The sequence below is a fragment of the Python bivittatus genome, unplaced genomic scaffold (assembly GCF_059951505.1).
Source record: "Python bivittatus isolate LINGU-HERP-01145 unplaced genomic scaffold, Pbiv_v1 ctg000020_np1212, whole genome shotgun sequence".
Classification (NCBI taxonomy): Eukaryota; Metazoa; Chordata; class Lepidosauria; order Squamata; family Pythonidae; genus Python; species Python bivittatus.
In genome coordinates this window covers 112,189,981-112,214,175 of record NW_028277030.1, presented here as the reverse complement: position 1 = coordinate 112,214,175, position 24,195 = coordinate 112,189,981, and the positions used below count along the sequence as shown (strand labels likewise).

The following is a 24,195-nucleotide window of genomic DNA, read 5'->3' as shown; positions in this document are numbered from 1 at the left end:
GATGGATGGACGGATGGACAAATTCTCTACAGACTGATGCTGCAGAAAGGAATTTCTTGCCTTTTGTAGGAGATTGCCATTGAAAGGTTTCCAATAGCCTGCCTGTATCTCTACAAAATGCATTAAAAAGCCATTTTCCCTCAAATCTGACAACCTAATAAAATATTAATGGCATCTTAAAGTTTCGGGCATAAATAACTCATTTTTCAATCAACAATGAGAACAAGCTCTCTATTCACTGGAGGAAGTCAGCAGGGAGAAAAAGTTACAATCCTCAGCAATTTATTTTATGAACATAGAATTGTGGCCTTGAAGGCGTTGTCATTCTGAAGGCCACGAGATAGATTTCTGACTCTCTAAAAGAATCCAGAATAATGAAAAGAATCTAAAAGCACAACATTAAACCCAACACATCAGCAGCACTCCCCAAAACACCACCCACTACAAACAACCCAACCACTCTGTAGAAACTTTTGTTGCAGCACGCATGCGGAAAATTCTTTCATCTTTGAGGGGGCATTTGTTTTAAGCGAGGCTCAATCAAAGCATCCCCTTGATGCTGTAGCCCCCTAACAGTAAAGCAGCCATGCTGCTTATAATTCCCATTGCTCCAAGGCCACTTTCACATTTGACTGGCACTTCCAGTAGCTGAAGGAATTTTTTTGCATATGTGCTGTACTGAAGTCTCTTCAATCTATTGCAAAAGCTGATTGAAGTTGTGGCACATCATGCTGTCTTTTCACCCGAGTAAGGTGCACCACATCTCCTTCATGCTGTAAAGTGCTTCACTGAAGTGAAAAAGCAGCCACACACACAATTCTACTGCAAGAAAGGAGACTGCCATGCCTCGGCCTGATGTGCCATCCCCATATTTGTCTCTGGGACTCCCAAATCACCGCTGCTTCCTCTTCTTGCAGCCTTGGTTGCAAGGCTTGATTGGTGATAGCTGAGTTTGTGGGATTTTATTGCTACAGTGAGTGTTTGGGCTCACTGTATTGGGCAAACTTTCAGAGGAACCAGACAGAGGAGACTGCCATAGATGTTTCACACCTAGACTACTCTCCTGGCAGGTCGCTCCAATTCCAATCTCCATCCCCTGATCTCAGTTCAGAACAGGGCCGTTTTGGGCTGTTCCAGATCTTCTATACTGTTCTTATGTCACATTACACTGCAGGGTTCCCCACTGGCTTCTTATTTGAACCAGAGCCCATTTTAAACTAATGGTGTTTGTGTTTAGAGCCCTCTGGCCACAACCCCGCCAGGATCTGCCTGCTCTTATTTCTCCCTACAATTTTATTTGCTCGTACATTCTTTTGAGCAGGACTTTGTTTCTATTTCTCACTCCAGGGTAGCATTATCTAGAGACCTGGTTCAAGGACTCTGAAATCAGCTCCCCCCTTCCCTCCAACTTTGTGAAAGTGTGGTGGTCTTTACAAGGGGCTGAAAGACTTTTCTTTTGATAAGTTAGTTAATTCATTTTGGTTAATATAGGTCCTAGTTATACCAACTTACCTTCATTAACCTTGACAGTTCCTACATTCATACCTATTTTATTTTATTTTAATTATGGATATATACCTGCTTGGTTGCATTGCAGGGCAATGTTTAAATATGCATGCTTGCTATGTTTAGCTTTTTTTTGTTTTAATAACTGGCTGTTAATCTGTGAACTAACTTTCTTGGATGAAATTCTGTAACTGCTGTGCTTTTTTTCTGATTTGTACCACACCTTGGTAAATATTCATAATAAATAAATTATAAATAATTTAAATAATATTATAAATAAATAATAGTAGTAATTTCCTTTCCATATTACCCATATTAGAAAGGGAGAATCTACTAGGCAGTTTCCATCAAAGCAGTATGAATGCTGTATTACACACATTTGGTTGTTATTAAGAATACCCTACTGTTTTTTTGGCATGTTTCATAATGCAATTAAAATCCTTTTCTATTAACATGTTTAATGTAACATGAGCCCTACTTTCAGTTCTGAAAAATACAGCAGTATTTATTCTCCTCCAACAAAAACAGAAAATTTATGAGTAAGTCTGAAAAGAAAAACACTTGGAACAGCCATCATAATTTCACACCACTGATTGTTGTTTTCACAAAGGCAGACTGAAAAAGTAGGTTACCTAATTTAATCAGATATTCATTTAGAAACAATAGTTAGAATCACAGGGTTGGATGGGAGCTTCAGATGCTAGGGATGGGGAAAACGTCAGCCTATTTGGACCACAGTCAATGTGTCAGATCCAAGAGTAATGATGTTTCTCCTCTTCCAATCCCCTTCCATCTCCTTCCTTGTAGAGGTGATTCTCCAGACTTCTGCTTGACTTTCCTTACAGAAGAGTGAAAAAGTTCATTGGAAAGATGCTGCTTCAAATCATTCTCCCTGAGTAAGATGTCAATATGTGTGTGTGAGAGAGTATGTGAGTACTGTGTGTATAGTCTACCACTATGTATGAAAGAGATGCTTATTGTCAGGTATCAGACAGGCATATCCATCGGACCAATTCCACAGTCCACACACTTTCTCCTGTGGCCCTGTTCATAGCATGTAAGAAGCTAACAGACTACTTCAGAGGCAATATTGCTGAATGAAAGAAACCTAGAACACCCCACTTGACCTCAGTGTAATATGGTGGTTAAGATGTCAAACTAAGAAGTAAGGTGACCTAAGTTCTAATCTACCTTCATCCATGGAAGCTCACAGGGTGATTTGAGGCCAACCACTCTCAGCCCAATGCACCTCACACAGCTGTTGTTGTGAGGAAAACTAGGAAGAGAGAGCTACATACATAGCCTTGAGCTCCTGAAAAGATGGGCTACAGATTTAGTAAATTAATAATAGGGAAGGGGAAGGGGAAGGGGAAGGGGAAGGGGAAGGGGAAGGATCATCCCTTCATCCACACAATCTTGAATGCATTTCTTTAAAAAGCCATAACAATAATGATCTTCCACTGCAGCTGTTTGAAAGCATGTAAGAGGTATAAAGACCAAGGCAAAGGTGAACTGAAATGTTTGAGGAAACTATGAGTGACTTTTTCCTTGCAGGAAAACAGGGAGTGGGGGGGAATGTGTCTGTTTTTCTTTTTTGATTTATATTCCCTGTTACCACTGCAAAACAGATCGTCATCCTGCTTCACTTTTCAGGAAAGTTAGAATCACAGGATGAGAACCGGGTGCTAATATGTAAACAATGACAGAACATGGAGCACATTACAAATTCCTCACTTTATCTTACTTTGCTTTGAATGTTCAGGGAGGAAATGATAATTCTGGGAAAATCAATCCTGATTAGAGACATGAACAATGAGGCTGGCAAGGAAAATGCAGATAAAATGGAATTCACAAGACAGATGAGTGAAATGTGCAATTCAGAGCCACTTCAAAATACTAAGAGACAAACAAGTTTGTGCAACTTCCAGACTGACAATTATCGTTCAGTGAAAAAATATTCTCCCTCTTTCAGATTTTCTGAATTTTTGCATAACTGTGAATGTTATCAGAATGAAGTGAACATTATCAGAGCTTAGTGTAAACCCTGCAGATATAGAAAGAAAATCTGAGGGAACAAATAACACCAAAGTTTTATCTTTGTTACATTCATTATGTGATGTGCCAATGTGAAAAAAATAAGTATGTCCTTAAAGTCAGTAACTGATTGTACCACCTTTAGCTGTAATAATTGCAATCTGATGCTTCCTGTAATTAGTAATCAGCCTCTCACATTGCTGTGTAAGAATCGTGGCCTATTCCTCCATGACAAATTGCTTTGGCTCAGTAATATTTGGGGTTTTCTAGCAGAATTGCTTGTTTTAGGTCCTGTAACAAGTCTGGATTTTAACTTGGTCATTTCAAAATACTGATGATATTATTGTTCGTCGCACAGTCAGCCAGATGTTTAGACTGGATTTGGCACTTTTATCCACCTATCGATTCCTTCCCAAGGACCTGGGATAGGCAGATATTGTTTGATGGCATGAAAGGTATTGACATAGGATATAAGCTGTTCCAAGTAAAGCTGCCTTTTGCAATTGACTGATGGTGATTTTGTCAATGCCGATGGTCTTCAAGTGGTACTCCAGATGTTTTGGGATTGCACCTAAGAAGCCTATAACTATTGGTACTATCTTTGCTTTCTTTTGCCATAGTCGTTCTACTTCTATTTGCAGGTCTTTATATTTTATTTTCTCCAGTTCTTTCTCTTCTATTCTGCTGTCTCCACAGGTATTGCAATGTCCACTATCCAGACTTTTTTGTCTTTCTTATCAACAATTGTTAAGTCAGGATAACAAACTGGATGGGTAGAAATGAAATAAACCAACCTAGGTTAAAAGAAGGCTTCAGTCATCCTCACCAAAGACCTGGGTGAAGAGCCAGGTTTTCAGGCTCCTTCAAACTCCAGCAGGGTAGGAGCCATTTGGATCTCGGGGAGAGCCTCATTCCAGAGGGCAGGTGCTGTGACAGAGAATGTTTGCTTCCAGGGACCTAACAGATAGTATTGCTTAACTGAAGGAACCCCGAGTGTGCCAACCCTGCCAGATTGAATTGGCCAGACAGATGCTATGGGAGACAGGCGGTCCCTCAAGTAACCAGGCCCCATGTTATGTAGAGATTTATAGGTAACAACCAGCCTTGAATTGGACCCAGAAGCAAACTGGCAACCAGTGCAGCTTGTGAAGCAGAGGTGTTACATGGGTATACTGAGGCATCCCCATAATTGCCCGCACCACTGCATTCTGGACCAGTTGAAGCTCCTGGGTGGACTTAGGGTGGCCTTATGTAGAGACAATTGCAGTAGTGAAGCTGTGAACTAACTAGGGCATGAGTGACTATCTGAACGGACCCTCAATCTAGGAAAGGGCACAACTGGAACACCAGATGAAGCTGTGCAAAGGCCCTTCCAGCCACAGCTGTCACCTGCTCATTAAGAAGGAGCTGTGAGTCCAGGAGGACCTCTAAGTTCTGTATCACCCTTGAATGTGGAAGTGCCACCCCATCCAAAGTCAGAGATGAAATATCCCCATATCTGGGCAGCCCAAACACCCACAGCTACTCAGTCCTGGTACGACTGAGTCAGAGACAATTCTTCCCCATCCAAACCCACGTAGCCTCCAAGCACTAGGACAAAACCTTAACAGCCTCACTTGGCCAGCCCAGGATTGAAACATGTAATTGAATATCATCAGCATGCTGAAGATACCAAACCCCAAACTGGCAGATGACCTCACCCAGCATGTAGATGTTGAAAAGTAGGGGAGAGAGAATAGAACCCTCCAGGAGTGATCTCTCCCCCTCAAACCAATACCAACTGAAGCCAGCCCCAGAGAAAGAAACAGATCCACTGTAAAACAGTACCCCCAATCCCCAACCCAGAGAGTTGGCTCACCATGTTTGATTATATCAAAAGTCAATGAGAGATCAAGAAGCATAAGAATGGATGTCCCACCAGCATCCCAGCTCTGCCATAGGTCATCTACAAGCACAACCAGGGCTGTCTCAGCACTAAATCCTGGCCTGAAACCTGACTGAAATAGATCTAGCTAATCCGTTTCCTCCATGATTCTCTTCAGCTGCAGGCAGACGACCTTCTCAACAACTTCCCCAGAAAGGGAAGGTGAGAGACTAGTCAATAGTTATTGAAGACCATTGGGTTGAAGGACAGCCTCTTGAGGAGGGGGTACACTACTGCCTCTTTCAAGGCTGGAGGTATTACCCTCTCTGTCAAAGAGGCTGCCACTACCGCATGGACCCAACTGTGGGTCACCTCCCTGGCCACTTTCATAACCCAGGGGAGACCCGGATTCAGTAAGCAAGTGGTAGAGCTGAGAGCACAAAGAACCGTGTCCACTTCCTCAGGAGTCACTGGTTGAAACTCATCCTAGATCACACCACCAGACAGTCCTCCAGGCATCTCAGCCTACCCTCCCTAGTCAGAATCCAAGGCAGAGCAAATTATTCTTCTTTATATATTTTCTTGTAAATGTATTTGTATGTTTGGGAGCACTGTACAATGCAATTGCAGTTTAACTTCAGCTGACAGACAGGTGGCTTGGTACTCTCCTGTACAATTCTTGATACACAGAGTTCATGATTCCTTCAATGATGGCAAGTTGCTGAAATTCTAAAGCAGAAAAGGATCCCCAGATCATGACCCTACCACCTACGTGTTTCTTATTGTGGGTTTAGTTTCCATCACAGAGTTTAGTTTCTATCACAAAGAATAAGAGGATCATCCAGGCACCTTTTAGCAAATTTGAGATGAGCATCAGAGTTCTTAGTGAGCAATGCCTTCTGCACTACTATTTTCCCATTAATTTCATTTTTCCTTAGTGCACTTTTGTGATGAAATCATACCAAGATGAGAGAGAGGCCATTCCTGGATTGTGTTCCAAGGTCTTGTGACTTCTTGGATGATTTTAAGCTAAATTCTTGGACTGATGGCAACATGACAGCCATTCTTGGGAAAATTTACTATTGTCCCAAATCATCTCCATTTCAAGACTTTGTCTCTGAGTTTGGATTGGTGCAGTCCCAGAGCTTTTGAAATAATTCAATTATATTTAAATGCTCTACAATTCTTTTTTTTTAAGTGAGCCATGATATACCTCTACAATCTATGTCGTAAGAACTTCTGTGTGATGAATGAAGGCACAGTTTGTGAGATTTACATAGGGTAAGGCCAGCCCAAATCAACTTTTATTGTTTCATGAAATATCCACACAACTGGCCCTAGCTGCCCTTTTAATTGAATGGACTGAAGCAAGAAAACTCATTTCTTTTTCACACTGGAACATCATGTGTTGGATAACTTTGTTTACAACATAAAGAAAACAAACACTAACTTGTAGTATTATTTGTTCACTCAGCCTGCCTTTATATATTAGTAGGACCTACATGAAGCTCTGTTGCGAAGATATATAAAACCTCAGAAAATCCAAAAAATGCTACTTCTTCTTCACAGAACTGTATAGTACACCATATTTTTCAGGCAAAGTGATTGAGAATATTTTAAAGTGATTATGAATGATGCTGTTCCTGTCTCTCAAACTTGGAAGTTTCCCCCTCTTACAGCAGTTAGCAATATTCCCCCTCTTTCTCTGATACAATCGTGGTACCAGTACAAAACCAACATCAAAGAAACAAAACATAAAGCGTCAAAATCAGTAACTGCAAAATGGGCAATAGCAGAATCCAATGCTTTTTTTAAAAAAGAAACATGCCAATAGAATACAGAGGCAATGGGGCATAGCATTCCATATATGGGACACTGCACAGAGAGACATCTCAGCTTTAGGCCTGCCTGACTAGTTTTATTAGGTCAGGCATCCAAATCGACCTCAAATAACTATCAGAGCACATGAGAAATTATCTGGGGAAGAAAGGAGTCTTTAAGATACCCAGGTGCAAAGCTTTTAGACTGAACGGATAATGAGAAGAAATAACAGTTTTAGCATGCCAAAAAAGCCTAGCTCATACCATCAATCTAAGTGTTGCTTTTTACACCAACCTGTTTTTTAGAGATAGCTCCCTATAAACCACATGAAGATCTTACAACCAGGTAACTAGAGAATGAATGACTGGAACACTGCAGGAAGGTGCACCTCACAATTTCTCCACTTCCTAAGAGTCTAGCAGAAATGCCACCTCATGCTAGACATCTGCAATTTCAAGAGGAGTGCAACTCCATCCAACAGAAGTGGCACATCTAAAGCCAAGTCATCTCACCTATCTACTAGCAGCGTTTTCATCTTGTCAGGATTACCCTTCACTTTCCTTCGCTCCATACAGTCTGTCACAGCTGTCAGTGAGCAGTTTGATAAGGCTGTGCATACTTCAAAAATTATCATAGGTATGGAATTAAAAAAGAAAAGCTTGTTTTCGCATTCGCACAGAAGACTGAAGAAGACCAGTTGTTTTGATGAACAGCAGAGGTGCTAGGCTTGTGCTAGGTCCAAAGCACCTCTTCAGAATCACTGAAATGTGCACAGCCCTACAGTTTAACATATCTATTCTCTTTCTAGAATCAGATAAAAACAAGAGATCAAGCTGGATAATTTGCAATCCAAATTTACCAATGTCTTCACTCAGCAGTTTCACACAGAAGATGAAAGACTGTCCAGTTCCTGACAGACTGAAGATGTTTTCAGACAAAGCCTTCCTATGCTAGAATTGTATAGGACTGCAATAGGGGTTATCGATACAGTTGTTATTGCACCAGTATATCTAACTGGACCTCGAAAAGGCACTGCCACCATTTCATCACAAGATTTTGGGGAACTGGCATGAAGTATGAGGGCCCATGAGCCTTTGCACAAGTTCATTCAATGGCACCCTGGACCAGAATAGATTACTGACCCTTCCTGAGTCATATAGGAATCCTGTACAAAATCATAAGTGACAGCAATGTCCCAAGTCCTATCTCCCACCACAGGATACAACTTCAATTAGAAGGGTTCCACCAGAAGTTGCCATAACTGCAATAATGGCATATAAGTAACGGCATTCTTAGTATACTAGCAAGAGCAGGCACCTATGATGCAATACCTCTTCAAAGTAGGGTGGCTGGCATGCTACTGCACAAACCTGAGATAATAGCAAGAACTTGCAAGGGCAAGTTTCTCGGCAGGGAAAACAGAATCAGGCAGCTGCTTCCTTGTCGGGGACAGGATGCGAGGCTTGTCACCACTACTGCATGCCTTATGCTGCTATCATTACTAGAACTCAGTGGTGAGGGGAGCTGCTATTTTCAGGGCTACCATGCAATTTTAATGTTCAGCAGTGATTCCGCCGAAGAGAACAGATTCCCATGAAGAGAACAAAAAATGCTTGAGTCAATTCATCTGCAGAATTATTCATTTAGAGATCTTCTAGAGATAGGGAAGGGAGGAATTGTGTTATGTGTCCTATCAAACAGGCAGAAAAAACAAGGCAGTTTGGATTATTATTCATAGGCAGATATAAATAAAATTCCAGCAGATTTTCTCATTTAACCCTTTAGTTATTCTGTTAATTTATAGTCACAAATGCAAAGGCATTCTCCTACATAGGTCTACAGGCTTATATATTGGACTTTCTTAATTATATGTCCCAAATTCTTTATATTAATTCCAAGGAAATAAAAGTATTGTTTTAAAATAATATATAATTCAATCCTGTATGTCAGTTTAGAATGGCATACAATAGTACAAGAACATGTTGGGCCAGAAAGAAACATGGAGGGTCTTCAAACACAGTAGAATACCCCAGTATTATCTGTACTGCCTTGCACTATGCAGAGTTGGCTTCCTGCAAACCATGGTTTTCAAACCTCAGTTTGAAGACAATCTGTAAATCCATATTAGGCAGGAACCTGATTAACCCTTGCTATACAGGTAGCCCTGTTAAATGCTAACCTATGGGTAAAAGATAACAAGAAAAGGGAAAATCCATATCAGAGAAGAGAGGAAATACATTACTAAGGCAAAATTCTGAATTGCAATTCATGGCTTCTAGGGGACATATCTTCAACAAGAAAATATTCACAGCTATGAAGAAAAGTCAAGAAACTTTGTTACAGATACCTTGTGACTTCGTGCTGCAGCAGGGCAACACTGGGCACATAAAACATGACCCCAAAGAAAAGCAAAGACTCGCTGGCAAACTTGTCCAGCTGCTTTTTCAAAGGCTTCTCCAGTTCCACCCATCGCACTTGCTGGCTCTTGTTGTGAAACCAAAGGCCAAAATAGTGTGTCTAGAGGAAAAGAAGTTTAAAAACAAAGAAAAAATTATTCTCTGGTCATGTTTACAAAAAATAAAACTTTCTGTTTTTCCCTCTCCCTTATATTTATACTTGAGTATATTAATATTGAGGCAGCTAATACCCACGTGCTTCATTTTTCCACCCAATATGCTTTCCAATTGTTACTATACAAATTGGGGAATGAATTCACAGATCTTTTTTTTTAAAGAAAAAAAAGAAAGAAGAAAACAACTGTATCTTTATAACAGCAAGACTAAAATAGGCCATCATCACAAATCAGATAAAACTATTTGAAATGTACATTAAAAAGGTCAAATAATTAAAGTATGTGGCCAGTTCAATGCCTTAACTGAAATAGGTTAAGGTAAAAAAAAAAAAAGGACGTTGAGGCCTCTCAGAGAGTTATTAAAGGGAAATTTCAGGAAATTTCAATTATTCCTTGGCTGAAAATGTCTTGGTTTAGGGCTCACCAATATAATTGATATCAGATCTGAGAAATATTTCTGGGGTGGATGTATAGAAAAATGCAAGATAAAACAATTGGTGGACTCAGCAACTAATTTTACCAGAAATGAGATCTGATATATTTTAAATATTCCTGGATCACTTTTAATTTAAATCTCCTGGAGCTGCATTTCCTTCTCAACATCAAATGGCACAGATCTCAGTAAAAATATGGTTCGGAAATTATTTGTGAGGGAAAGTAAAAACAAGCATAACAATAAACATTATTACATGTATCAATCAGAATCCAAGTTTCCTGTATCAGCTGTAATAAAATTATGCGAATTATCCAAAATTGCATGTGGTTTAAACTTACATCAGTTGGAAGAAAGCTAGAGCTATAGAGTAATTAAAAACAGTTTTTAAACAGCAGCAGGTTTTGATAGCTTTTTAAAAAATGTAGTAAAGTACAGTAATACAAAAGTAATCAGAAGAGATTCCAGAAGCAAACTAACAAAAACAAAATTTATTATCTGAAGCTTGTCCAGCATTCCAAGAAAGAATGAATGAATATAAATTCTTGGTGCCTGGCAAGCAATAGTGGTTGTAAAGAAAGTTGCTCCTTGTGTACCTTCAAACATTTTTGTGATGACTACACCAGTCTGTGGTGGAGGATTTGGCCTCTGTGGAATGCAGGAATGCCATGTAGCTCATTCTACATTAACCCGTATCTTAACTGGCTAACTGAATTATCAGATCAAAACTGCAAGAGCTTAGAGATGAAATGAGTTCCAGGAGCTGCATGCCAGCTATTTTATCATGTTTTTAGTCATCATTCCTGGCTTATTATATATAATTCTGATTTTTCCTTGGGTCTTGCTCATTTTTTAAAAAAGAAAAATCAGAATTAAAGATAGCAAAGAACGTTGACCAACCATTATCTGGATTAGCAAAAGTCCATGACTTGATCTTAAATGATGTCAAAACCTTACCCCTTCCAAAAGCAGATTGATAGGCAGTAATCAACTGCCCATCTATGCTGCTTACAAAAATTTACAAGGTGAGAGACAAAGAGAGAGAAAGAGAAAGAGAAGGTCCTCACTCTCTTATCTGTCCCATAAGAACAATAGCATTTATTTCTATTATCTTCCTAATGAAGGAATTTAAATAACTGGAGTCAATTCTTTATACTTTAGCACCACCTATAAAGAGAACCGGGCCTCATGCAGGGCTATTGTTCAGCAAAGAAGAATCTTCTTTAGAATCACAGCAGCTGATGGCATACAGCCCCAGAAGAAACTTAATGGAAACTTGTTATCAGCCACCCCCTTTCTGGCCAAATTGCAAGATCAAAATATTCTATTCTTAGCAGTTTCATACCACTGAAACATCTTGGCCCAACTCCGTGGAATAAAGCACAGTGGCACTCCCACATGCAGAGCTGGGTTCTGGAAAGCTAGCTTGAGGTGGTGAAGGCATTTGCTGGTGTCTACAGTAACTACCTTTGCATGATTCTCTCTTTTCAATATGTACATGAACATCCAAATTTTGGAGAGAGATTAATTTGGAGCCTGTATGCTGCTCTTTCTCTTTGTCATCGAGTTAGGTGAGACTGAACAATGAGCCTCTGCTTGGATTCAGTCATGAGCCGGATTAGGGCCAATAAAATGAAAGTAAATTTTGAGAAGAAAGAGGCCCTGTGGGGATGATCATCCTTTGTCCAGCGTTCTTGTGTTTCAGTTAGTATGGGCGGAGATGCACACCCATTCAAATAGCAAGACTGTAACTTGAAGACACTCCTAGATCCAGCCTGGGCACTAGAACCTCAGGTAATCTCAGTGGCCCAAAGCAATTTTTAAAATAAGTTTTCACTAATTCACCAGTTGTTAACTGTTCCTGGCTGTGAAAATCAATTTCTCATACCTGTCTGGTAGTGCATAATACAGGGTTATGGGGCTGCCCTTGGAGGTCAAAAACACAGAACAGAACCACTACGGATTTAACTGGCAGAATCAGCCTTATTCATGTTAACACCATACTTCAAGGATTGTATATGTCCTAATTCAAGGCAGAAATACAAGCTTTAAATAACCGGGGATCCAGATGTTTGAAGGTGTCTCTCTCCCCGTACCAAAGTGCCTTGTGGTATGAGAAGCTCTTCTCTATCAGAGTTGAAGGGGACTATTAGTGTTCTGATTGAGGAATGTACTACCTTCCCTAAAAAGATGGACTCAGCACCTATATAATCATTTGCTTGGCAGCAATTTCAGTCATTTTCATTTTCCTAGGCATTTTCATTAAAAAAAAAAAAAAAAACCTTAGTATTTAGTGCAATCATATTCATGCTATTATACAGTTGTGGTATTTTAGTATTTTACGAAAGCAATAACTGATTATTTACCCTTGCTGCTCATTGCTTTGGAATCAGTTGGATGCAGGGTGTTAATAAAATATTTTTAATATAATAAATAAAATATACATAATTCAAAGAGTGCATCTACGATGTACAGAAATACAGTCAATCCTGACGGAAATAGTGGTATTGCTGGTTCATGTTCTGAAATAAAGAGTTGGTATCCATCCAAATTCTATAGAATACACTCCCACAGGTATTTCATGGGGGAAACATAGTTACAAATGGCCATTTAGCACAGAGGCAATTCCATAAAGAGTAAGATAAACTTTGTACTTTTATTTTAGTTAATGACTGAAAAATCTGCTTGCTCCCTTGGGGTACAATTTACGCTATTCCTCAGAGTGGGCCAATTTCACTCATGAACTTTTGCACCCAACAGAAAGCGTCCAGGGTAATTGGGATATCCTTTAAAGCAGGTGCAGGCCATTTTTATTTTATTTTATTTTATTTATTTTCAGTCAAGAGCACTTCCACAACTCCTACGGAACTTGCTGCTTTTGTCAGAATGACAAGGCACACATGGGGGCATGCAATGTTGTGACTCAACTACAGGGGTGGGGCTGCCCCCCACCGATGCTGCTGGAGCAACCTCTTGCTTAAAACAAAAGTAGATGGCTGGGGGCTGCAGGGGTGGGTAGAAGGTACTGACATAATTACTTTACCAGAAAGCAGGAGCAGGATTTTCAGTCTGATTTTTCTCCTTCTTTATGTTTATTTTTGAAATAAAGCCAACGATAACATTCATACACCTTTTTTTAAAACTTGGTGGGAAATCACACCAGTTATTCAGCAATTTGTCACTAAATTTCAAACACTGATTTCCAGCTCTGTGGCTGAAGTAAAGAGGCACCATTCTTCCCTTAAGAGGAAGCATAGTTATTGTGCTCCAGGCTCTTGGGGCAATAAAATCTGACTTGTGAAGAGTTTTGTGACAGCAGTGAATTGAGATTCACACTGAAACTCCAAAATACTTCAGTGACAATTGGCTGACTTTCTAAACACATACCAGACTGTATTGCTAGGATCAGCCTTACCTGTCATGGGCTGTTTAATGAAACAGAAGAAAAAAAATGGACTTTAAGGCACTTCTTCCAGCAAAACCGACACATATTTCCTAGGTATAACCACCCCCATTTACAAAAGTGGTCTGATGTCACGTGTGAATGTGGATGTACTGTTATCCACTCCAAAAGTAAAGCAGCTTTTTGCTTATGGACAAAAAGAAAGATGTTCCTTTGCACATTAGTTAGAGTTTTGTCCTGACAGGAAATAACACTGAATCATAATCCAAACTGTAGGTAATAGACTGCCCTGCCGTTTGTGTAAGCAAGATACATTTGCCAAAGTTCCATTCAGTGATAAGATCGGACCAATTCCAAGAATAACACGATTCTAATAAACAGATTCCAAACAGCAAACAGCCTGAGCTAAAAATACACCAAGCGGCAAGTGACAGATGGTCTTTTCCTGGGTTACCCTTACCTCTGGTAATTCCAGCCTCTGAGCCACGGCCTCCAAGCATTCTTGCCCAGTGCTCTCCACAGACAGTGTGCACTCAATCACGCTGTTGTCCAATAATCGAATCCGGGTCATGAAACAGTTCTTGCTTCGGACATTATAGCGCCGTGTCCTTCGCAATTTCAGCCCAAAAGGCATGACTGCTAGGCTAAAGAAGCTATCCTTCTCCTTCTCACACCTTGGGTCTTCTTAGTAAGGAAGCTTTGAATGCTGTTCCTCTACTTCCAGCTCTTCTCCTCCAGGTCTGCAAAAGGTTGCCCATGCCAAAGGTAGATACCACAGCAATACCCTGAAAAACAGCAATGCAGAGTGTGGTTAATTTCCATGGGGAAGGAATTTTTCCTTGGGGTAGTAACAGCTGTTGGCTCTCAAACATAGTTCAGACCAATGGCCTTGGATCCCAAAAAATTCATCTGGCCAAACCCACAAACAACAATTTTCTTTGAAGAAACACGGTATGGGTACATGTCCAGCATGTTCTCTTTGAACTCGCTGTCTACTACTACTAATTTCCTTCTTCAGTTCTGGACTAGAGAAAAGAAACATACCGCTAAGGCAGAAGGATAGAAATTGAAAACAGGATTAGAAAGACTGCCAGGCTGTTTGCATCAATTGTGGTTTGCAAACAGAATTCCATCTTGGGGATGCAAGCATTCTCATAACCTGGTTGAATACTCCTTGGCCTTTTCCACTGGAGGTTAACTGAAGTTAGTACAGTGTGAAGTGGAAAACATGGCACCAAAAGTAGCCTTAACCATAATTAGCACTGACACATATCTATAATAACTTTCAATTATTATTAATGCTGATGACAGTAGGAATTAACTCTGGAGCATTTCTCAAGAGGTCTCCTTCTTAGGAACATTTAGTTGTGGAAAGCCAAAAGGTTTTATCATACAGAAAGAAGATTCCAAAAGCTAATTCATTTCTTAAAATAAGAGTTCTAACACAATCACTGGGGTAGAATGAGGCTGAAAACAACTAAGATGGTATGTGGATGTATGAGAGAACACTCCCCAGAGTGCCAAGAGTTTTTATAGATTTTTCATTCTAATTGTTGGGGGTGGTTGATGTATTGACTGTTTTATGTGCCGCCCAAGGTTGTTATTACCACATGAGTAGCTATATAAGTCTTTTTAAATCAATCAATCAATCAAATAATACAGGGTTACCACAGTACATCCCCAAGCAATCTCATCTGCATAATATTGAAATTAACTTTGCTATTTAGGCAAATCATGGGGAAGACAAGAAGAAACTGCTCTTGTAGTTTCCTGCTCCACGTAATATCTTCAAGTAGTTTCACCGGTGGGAAACAAAAGGCAGGAAAGCTGTTGGGTTTTCTTTTAAAATCTGCACCCACAGAGACTAAACAAAATTGAAGACAAGTATATAGGCCAATAAGTTATGGGTGCAATGCAACACATGTTTCTAGCCTCCATTACTATAATAAATCCTACTTCTGAGGAAACTGTTTAGGATTCCACTGGTAGTAGCCACTCCTGTTCCCCAGCTGGAGTATACTGCTGCCAGAGGTTCCAATATTTCTAATGCCCTAGCATCAGACCAGCAGCTAAGAAAATAAGACATGACTGCATTTTCCCTCTCTTATTGTCAGATCTGTTGTTTTTCTGATTGCAATTTATGGGAAAGAAATAACTGTTCTAAATTTTTCCCACAGTTGGAGCTATGGCAGAGAGGAACCTAGTCCTGTTTAGATAAAGGGATCCAACTGGGTAGAGAATGGAGTCTCACAAACAGCGCTGAACTTTATTCCCTCTGAGTGCCCTATGTTCAGATGGAGGTCTAAAGGGGACATGCACTCAGATTAGCTTGAATGAGAATAGGCTGTCTTTGTGATCCAGGACTCTAATGAAATAGGTTTCCAGATCACATGGAGGACTGTACCAACATTCAAGATGATTAGAAACACAGCTCCTCTTCAGGTCTCCACCTGATTACGTGGAGCAGAAGGATGGAAGGACAGAGTCGTGAGCACAGTCCATTCTTTACTCAGTTTGTTTGCTTGTTTGTTTATTAAATTTGTATGCCGCCCATCTCCCCCAGTGGGTGACTCTGGGAGCTCACAATAGAAGTAAAAGCCACAAACAGTTAAAAAATAAATACACCCATTCATTAATTAAAATTAATCAATTAATTAAAAAGTCAAACTACAGAAACAAGCCCTATACATAAAAACTAAAAAACATTCAAGATGACAGGGGAGTAACATCAATTACCCCGCAAGCCACTTCCACTGGTATGGGCCCCCATGTGATCTGGCATAGCCAGGATTTCACACTTTTCTTGAAGGCCATCAGAGTGGGGGCACACCCTACCTCGGGAGGTAGGTTGTTCCACAGAGCGGGGGCCACGGCAAAAAAGGCCTCTTCCTAGATCCCACCAGTCATAATTCTTTGACTGGTGGAGTCTGCAACATGCCCCTTCTGCCAGACCGAGTGGGGCGGGCTGATATAACAGGGGCAAGACGGCTCCTCAGATAACCTGGTCCTGTGCCATGAAGGGCTTTAAAGGTGATAACCAACACCTTGAATTGGACCTGGAAGCAAACTGGCAACCAATGCAGCTCACATAACAGTGGTATTATATGGGCCCCCCAGGGGCATTCAGAACCCTGTAAGTATAGTTTGAACCCTATAAGTAGATAGGGTTGAACTAGATATCTGAACAGCTTTTCAGTTACTTTCCCATTCTGTTTGCCCCTTTCTCTTGTTCTCCTAATGTCAAAGCCCCAACATCAGGGAAGAAAGGCTGCATGTATGTAGAATGGCTGGAGTGATTTTTACAAAGAGACAGTTGGATAGAATACTAGTAAAACATAGCCAATCAAGCAACAAGGCTGGGGAATTCTGGGATTGTAGTCCCAAACATCTGAAGGCATCAACTTGGAGAAGGCTACAGCACGACAACTCAATCTATTCTGTAATCTAAAACAACATGTAGAAATAAAAAAAGTAGGAAGAATGGAAGGAAACTAGACAAAGATCACTAAGGGCAGGACTGGGTCATGTCTAAGTTTTGCTTTTGCAAATTGAAAATCAAAACTACTTGGCGATGTTATTTTCCTTATTGTTTTACTTAAATAGATTTCCTTTCATCAGAACAGACACTCCCTTAGACTCATTTAATTTCAGAATAGGGTGCTATGAATAAAAATACATATTCTTTTGTATTTCAAGGCTTGCAGAAACAAGAAGACAATAACTGACAAAATAGCATATAAAAAACATGGGGACAAATTATGGATAAATATAATTCAAGTGTAATTCCAGGGGTTGGTTATGATCTATAAAGCCCTACACGGCATACAGCCTGGTTATTTGAGGGACTGCCCAGTCAGTACGATCCAACAGGTTTGGCAAGTTCCAGTTTCCTTTGATCAAACAGTGTCATTTATCAGGACCCCAGAAGCCTGTCTCCTCTGTCATGGTGCCTGTCTTCTGGAATAAGGTTATCCCTGAGATCCCACCCTGGTGGCATTCCAGAGGGCCTTAGAGACCTGACTCTCCTCCCAACAACAACAACAACAGTAATATCAAAATGCATGTATCATGACTCCAGAAAAAGGAGGAATCAAAATATATGTATTTTGATCTTATTAAAATAGTAAGATCTCATCCTGCTTAAGTGGCCTGTTCCCTGCTAGGGAGGGATAAGTCACGGGAACACCTCGGGTGGTTCTGAGGATTATTCTTGATATTTGGCAATTAAAATCACTTGGATTTGTTCAGAGTTGAACAGTTTCACAGCAGTGCCTGAGGCAGAGTTTTGTAGGGTTATCTGGAGTGAGTTTGTGCCTATGGTTCCTGAGGAAGTGGACAGAGTCCCCTCACTATGAGCTCAGCCACCTGTTTGTTAGATTCAAGTCCCTCTTGGTTGGTCAAGGCCACCTGGGAGATAACCTGTTGCTGAATTCATGCAGTAACATCTGCTTCTTTGAGGCAGGGGGTTGTTCCCACCACCCTGAACACGGCTGTGTTGTGCCCCCTCCTCAAAAGGCCATCACTGGACCCAAAGTCCTGGACAATTTCCATCCACTCTCCAATCTTACTTTTTTAGGGAAGGTTGTAGAGAAGTCATTGAGCTTCAGCTCCGGAGGATCCTGGAGGAGAGAGATTATCTGGATCTGTTTCAGTTGGGTTTCAGGTTGGGCTACCGTACGGAGATAGAATCAGTCATACTTGTCAATGACCTGTGGCAGTGCAGGGATGGGAATAGTGCATCCTTCCTTGTGCCCCTTGATCTCTCAGCAGATTTTGATACAACCGACCGTGGTATCAGCTGTGAAATGTGGGAGTGGGGGGCACCATTTTGTGGTGGTGGTCCTCCTTTCTTTGTGGCCAGATTCAGTGAGTGTTCACAGGGGGTGAGAGACCAAGCTGATGCCCCTCCCCCACTTGAGGCTTGACACTGTTACTTTTCCTATTTAACATCAACATGAAATGCTGGGTAAGGTTATTTGTCAGATCAGGGTCAGGTATCATTAGTATAACCAAGCCAACCAAGTGATGCTATTAAAATCCTGACCCAGTGCATGGAGGTTGTGCGGTCTTGAATGGGGAGGAACGGACTCAGGCTCAACCCTATCAAGACAATTTGGCTCTGTCTGTTTGGCCCCCTTGGTTCTGGGGACATTCCTTCCTCTGTCTTGGAAAGGATTACACTTCCCCATTTGAGACTGATGCACAATTTGGGGATCATCTTTGACTCACAACTCCTGTTCAAAGAGCAGGTAGCAGCTGTAGCCAAGAGGGCCTTTGCATAGATACACCTTGTGTATCAGTTGCGATCATTCCAGGAGACCCTTCAGACAGTTACTCACCCCTTAGTCATCGGATGCAAGGATTACTGTAATGTGCTTCACATGGAGCTGCTTCTGAAGACTACTTGGAAGCTACAGGTTCAAAATGCAATGGTGCATAGAGTGTTGGCCATGCCTCATTATACCCTTGTGACCCCACTGATCTACAAGTTGCACTGGCTACCATTTGACTTCTGGGTACAATTCAAGGTGCTGGTTATCATTTAAAAAACCCTTCATGGCATAGGGCTTGGCTATTTGAGGGCCCTCCTTTCTCTAGTTGCCCATCCAGTAATATCAGGCAGAGTGGGTGCACTCTGGGTCCCATCACTTAAGCATTATCATCTTATGGGGCACAGGAAGCATGCCTTCCCTGTCAGGGCGCCTGCCCTCTGGAATGATATCTGCCCCCCTCCCCGGCAAGGTCCAAATGGCTCCCCAATGATATTCAGGAATGTATTAAAGACCTGGTTATTCCCCCAGGGTGAAGGTTGAGAAGGTTGTTGGATAGACTCTCTCTGGTTTTATGTTGTTGCCTGGGCCATTCATGATTCTTTTTTTGTATTTTGTACATTTTTTACATTCAATTGTAAGCTACCTAGTATTCTTGAGTCAGGCATCCAATAAATGGATGGATGGATGGATGGATGGATGGATGGATGGATGGTTTATAAATATTCTATACATTTATCAATATAATTAGACCCTTTCCCTGGATGCATTTTTTTTTCTTCCTAGTGTTTTTCCCACAGGTGCAGGATCCACTTCTTTTGGATCAACCAAATGTTGTACAAACTAGTCTCTGACTATAAAAAAATAGTCAGAGAAAAATAGATTTTCTCAAGTTGAGCAAAATTCCTGGCAATAATATAGACATGTCATTTTTCTGGTAGCAATATTGAAGTAATTCATTGTTGTTGGGGGACAGAGGTTGCTTCCTAGTCTAATCTATAGCCTTCATGTTACCTGGTGCTCTCCCATACAAGTACCAACCAGGTATGACTAAACTTCGTTTTTTTAATCATGAAAGGTCAGTTAGGTTCTGAATACAAATTGCATAATAATTATCACATTCATGTAGCTTGTTTCTCTGAGTCTTCACAAGACTCCGGATGCCAGAGATGGAGCTGAAAGGAGAGTTCCAATTTCTGATGGGGAATTCTGGACTACCAGTCAGACTCCATAGCTGGTTTATTCCAAAATCAGGAAAAGTCTTGACCTAGGGAATCTCCAAAAAGGACAGAAGTACAAGAAAAACTGGATTGGAAAGTACCTATAGTTCTTGGAAACCCAGCACATTTTCAACTGAAGAGTATATTAGTCCAGCCTGAAAAGTGGTCTACAGTAACTATTTTCCTTTGCAAGCAAAAGGAAGCAAGATTTTGGAGGCATGAGGGTGGAATCAGAACTAGGATGCAAAAGTTTCACTACTGCCACGCGCAGTTATAGCCCATAGGGTCTGAAGCACTTTGCTGAAAACTGAGATGCTGCCTTGAGTGCCATTTCGGCAGAAAGACAGGAACTAAATAGCAAAAATAAATTGAAATAAATTAGGATTGTCCTATACATAAACTAATTTTTCACATTCGCATGCACTTCTGAATAAATCTAACAAAGTGAATGTAAGGAGCTTTTTTTAAAAAACAAACAAACAAACAGAATATGGTTTTCTTTCAAATCGCTTTGCCCAAATGCTTCATACATCTGTTCGCAATGAAGAATGAAGGAATATTAAAAATGGCATAAGAAAAAATGCATGAAAGCTGTGCTTATAAGAGTGGAATTCAATGTTGTAGAATCCAATGCATGTCTTCTCTTTACCATGCCTCACTGCATGAATGTGAACAGCCACTCCTTGTTTAAGCTTACGTAATCCTTTCTTAACAATACACTTGGTCGGCATAAAATGTTCACCACAGTTAGTGAGCGGGCTGCCAGAAGAAGGGCAGAATACTCAATTTCTCCTTTGCGAGCTCAAACAAAAAGTAAGGTGCTTTGTTCCTCCACCCATCCAAGCAGACTACTTGGTTACTCCAGCAGCTCTTTCCTAACAATGGACAGGTTTTATGACTGTAGAATCTTTGCCATAGCACTATTTTGACCAGTTGGTAGTGTTTAGCTCTCCAGAAGTAGGGCTGCAACATACACAATTCTTCATTAATGCCCAGGCTAAGGCTGGCTAGGGCTGATGGAAGATGGGTAGACTCCACCCTGGTGGTCAAGGCACAGATCATTCTATCCCTTCTATGAATGCTGCATGTCCTGTTTATTCAATAGAGAAACCAAACAGGAAGGGGATGTTCTACCTTGTTCACAGTCGCTGCCTTTCTAGCCTACAAAATATTTTACTAACCTGAACTTTATTCATAACAGGAACTGGCCAAAATAGGGATGGAATGCTCTATCCATTCACCATGAAACCTTTTTTCTAACAGTTAGTAATTTGCTGCTATGAATTCTTACAGGCAATTTTCAAGGAACTTTGCCTGAATGATTCCCGTCCTAGTTTCAAGTGTAGTAAAACTCAAAAATCTCAAAACTCTAGTGTGCTCAGAAGCCAAGATCATAACTCACACTTTAATTCTTTGAATTATCTACAGTCCTGGCCAAACTGGTTCACCAAACATATGTCTTCACTGTTTGTGAAGATATGCCCCAGCAAAGTTAACAGTGGTGATTTGATATGTTCTCTGACTAGAGATTGGGACAGATACTCCTGATTGACCTAATTCGTCCAGCACATATCTTACCTATCTGGAAAAGGCTAGGCAAAGTAGATTTCTCTGTGGAGAAATGGCTGAAGTCAGAGGATAAATTTTAAATGACACAATAAAGCAATAGCAGATAATCTTTGCTTCTGACACCATCTTGTATGCCAGATCAGCTGGCATTTCTTCAACATAAACCAGTTCTTCACTGGTTGAATCTTGAACTAGATTCTGAACCAACTAGAGCTAAGATGTAACAAGGAAGTTAGTTGATTAGTTCATAACCGGAAGCAGACACTTTTAAACCTTAACAACAACAGAGAAGGAAAGGGAAGACCAGAAGCCTGATACTAATTGTAGTCCATACAGAAAATGACAAACCCCTAGGGCTTGCAGCAGTAAACTTTAGCAACAAACTGCTAAATTTTAGGGCTATGGTTTCTTACAACAAACTTATGATTTAGCCTAAGAACTGGTGACTGCCCCAATGGCATCTACTGATCTCTGCCATCCCCACTTGTATCCCGACTTTCTAATCACTATCTCACAGTGCCTCTCAGTAAATTCAACACAATTTCCTTCCATGTAGAATATGCAGCAGGATTGTAGCTTTCAACAGGACCTCTGAACGTCTCTTTCCATTCTTTGGGTACAAGCAAGACCTAAGAGTATTCTCAGATATCTACTATCAACCTCCTTACAAGTAAATTAAACTTAGCTTTACATTAAATGCCTATGCTCTTATATTTGAAAGTTTCACTAACAGCTTCTGGAATTCTTCCAGCATTCCACATATTACAGAACTACAGCACACCTATCAGAACTATGCAATTCTGGGCTGGGCATGGATAAGGGGATAATTAGCCCAACTTGCTTGATGAGGTACAAGCCTGCACTTTTAGGAGAGGACATTAAAGAAGTGCCAAATACCAGAGACAGGTTTCATCTGGAAAGATTTACCTACTTACCTGCTAGTGTATCTACTACTGTTCTGAGTACAAAAACAGGTTTTGAAAAGGAAGCCAACTTTTCAACAAACTAGCTAGAAACAAGAAAACAATTTTAGTGTTGTCAGTTAATTAAAATGTATTTACTACCATAAGGGTCCCATGTTAATTAGAAATGGAAGATTCTGCCCTTTTCATTTTCACTTATTTTCTTTAAAAGAATGCAAAACTATTCAATTAGATCATTTAATGTATGCACAAAAATGAGATTTCATATGCATTTCTATAAATGTATACACTGTTGTCCACACGTCATATGCAAAGTTTTAGCAAGTGCCCTTCCACACACCCCCCCCACTGGGAAAATGAAATGAAGCTATACATTTTTGCTATCGTATTGCTATTCTATAGCATCCCCATGAAGGATTTTCTGAGTTGAGAAACACATCACAGTATTTTCAAAGTATGTATTTTGGTATACAGATGCACTTCAACTTCAACAATTAATTGGAAGATCTACAATTATATTTTGCTCTAAAAAGTTCTTAATCAAAAAAATTCTCATTCCATGTCACCATAGTTGCAGCATTTGCATCAAACTCAAGATAAGTACTATTCTGGTATGCTAACACTGCATACGCAGCAGCTAAAGACCTATTTCAAAATATAATGGCAGCTGGAAGAAAATCAGGACTTAGGTGTAAAACGAACAATACTTTCAATAGAAAATTTTGAGATTACTGAATTTGCAGATTGAAAAAAAAAATAATGATCATGGCACTGGCTGAAATAAAAAGTCTGAGCTACCTTCATTTAGTTGGCAACTGGGAAAATACTGTTCTAGATTCTATTACTTTTCTAATGCTTCTTCAGCATATGTTTTGTACAGTATTCCGATGCACCCTTAAATCTGACTTTTGCAAAATTATTTACCCCTAAAAGAAGCTTTTCTTCTTGTCTGTTTTACAGCAAGGATAATCTTTGGGGCTGGGGATGTTAAAGAAAACTTATGGAGGATCTATGGGTTGTATTACTCTTATCAAACCTACAAAGTAGCAGCATTTCTTGGAATGCCATTATGACATCATAATTACGAAAGTATTCCAGGAAGTGCTGCTGAAAGTTCCGAATAAGAATGTACCACTCTGCTATTAGAGAACTGACAATTGCGGAAGTTAATAGATACATACATATCCACCCTCAGGAAGTTCAAATACGTATTAAAATAAAGAAAACCCACTATCCCCACCAACATTTTTTTTCTGAAACAATTCCCCTTTCTAACATGGTTTATATCCCTTTTTGCTTCAGTTCCAATTCAAAAGGCAGAAACTATGTGAATATTACTTGACTCAAAAGTAATTTTATGTATAACTACTACCTTCTCAGTTTTTACAAACATCATGGAGGGGACTTTCACATTTCTGCACTCTAAGTAATGTCACCTCAATGCAATTCAGGTCTTATAGTAGCTGTAATTAGGTTTAGAAAGAAAAGATGCTCCAAGATTTAATTGAAGTATGTACACATTAAGTACTTCAGCCCTAAATAACTCTCTCATTCTAACAGAAAGCACAAAAAATGGACTC

At 40.2% G+C, this 24,195-nt stretch overlaps 1 protein-coding gene across 3 annotated transcripts in view; it reads right to left on the bottom strand.

Annotated features, from left to right (window-relative positions):
• PTPN14 (protein tyrosine phosphatase non-receptor type 14) overlaps positions 1–24,195 on the bottom strand; it is a 161,378-nt gene that overhangs the window by 93,360 nt on the left and 43,823 nt on the right. For all 3 annotated transcript variants that reach the window (XM_088146732.1, XM_088146725.1, XM_088146728.1), the window contains exons 2-3: positions 14,094–14,418; positions 9,573–9,742 (exon numbers count right to left, since the gene is read on the bottom strand). In XM_088146732.1, the coding sequence (XP_088002858.1) occupies positions 9,573–9,742; positions 14,094–14,267 (344 nt within the window). In that variant the 5' untranslated portion in view covers positions 14,268–14,418. The remainder of the gene's footprint in view (positions 1–9,572; positions 9,743–14,093; positions 14,419–24,195) is intronic.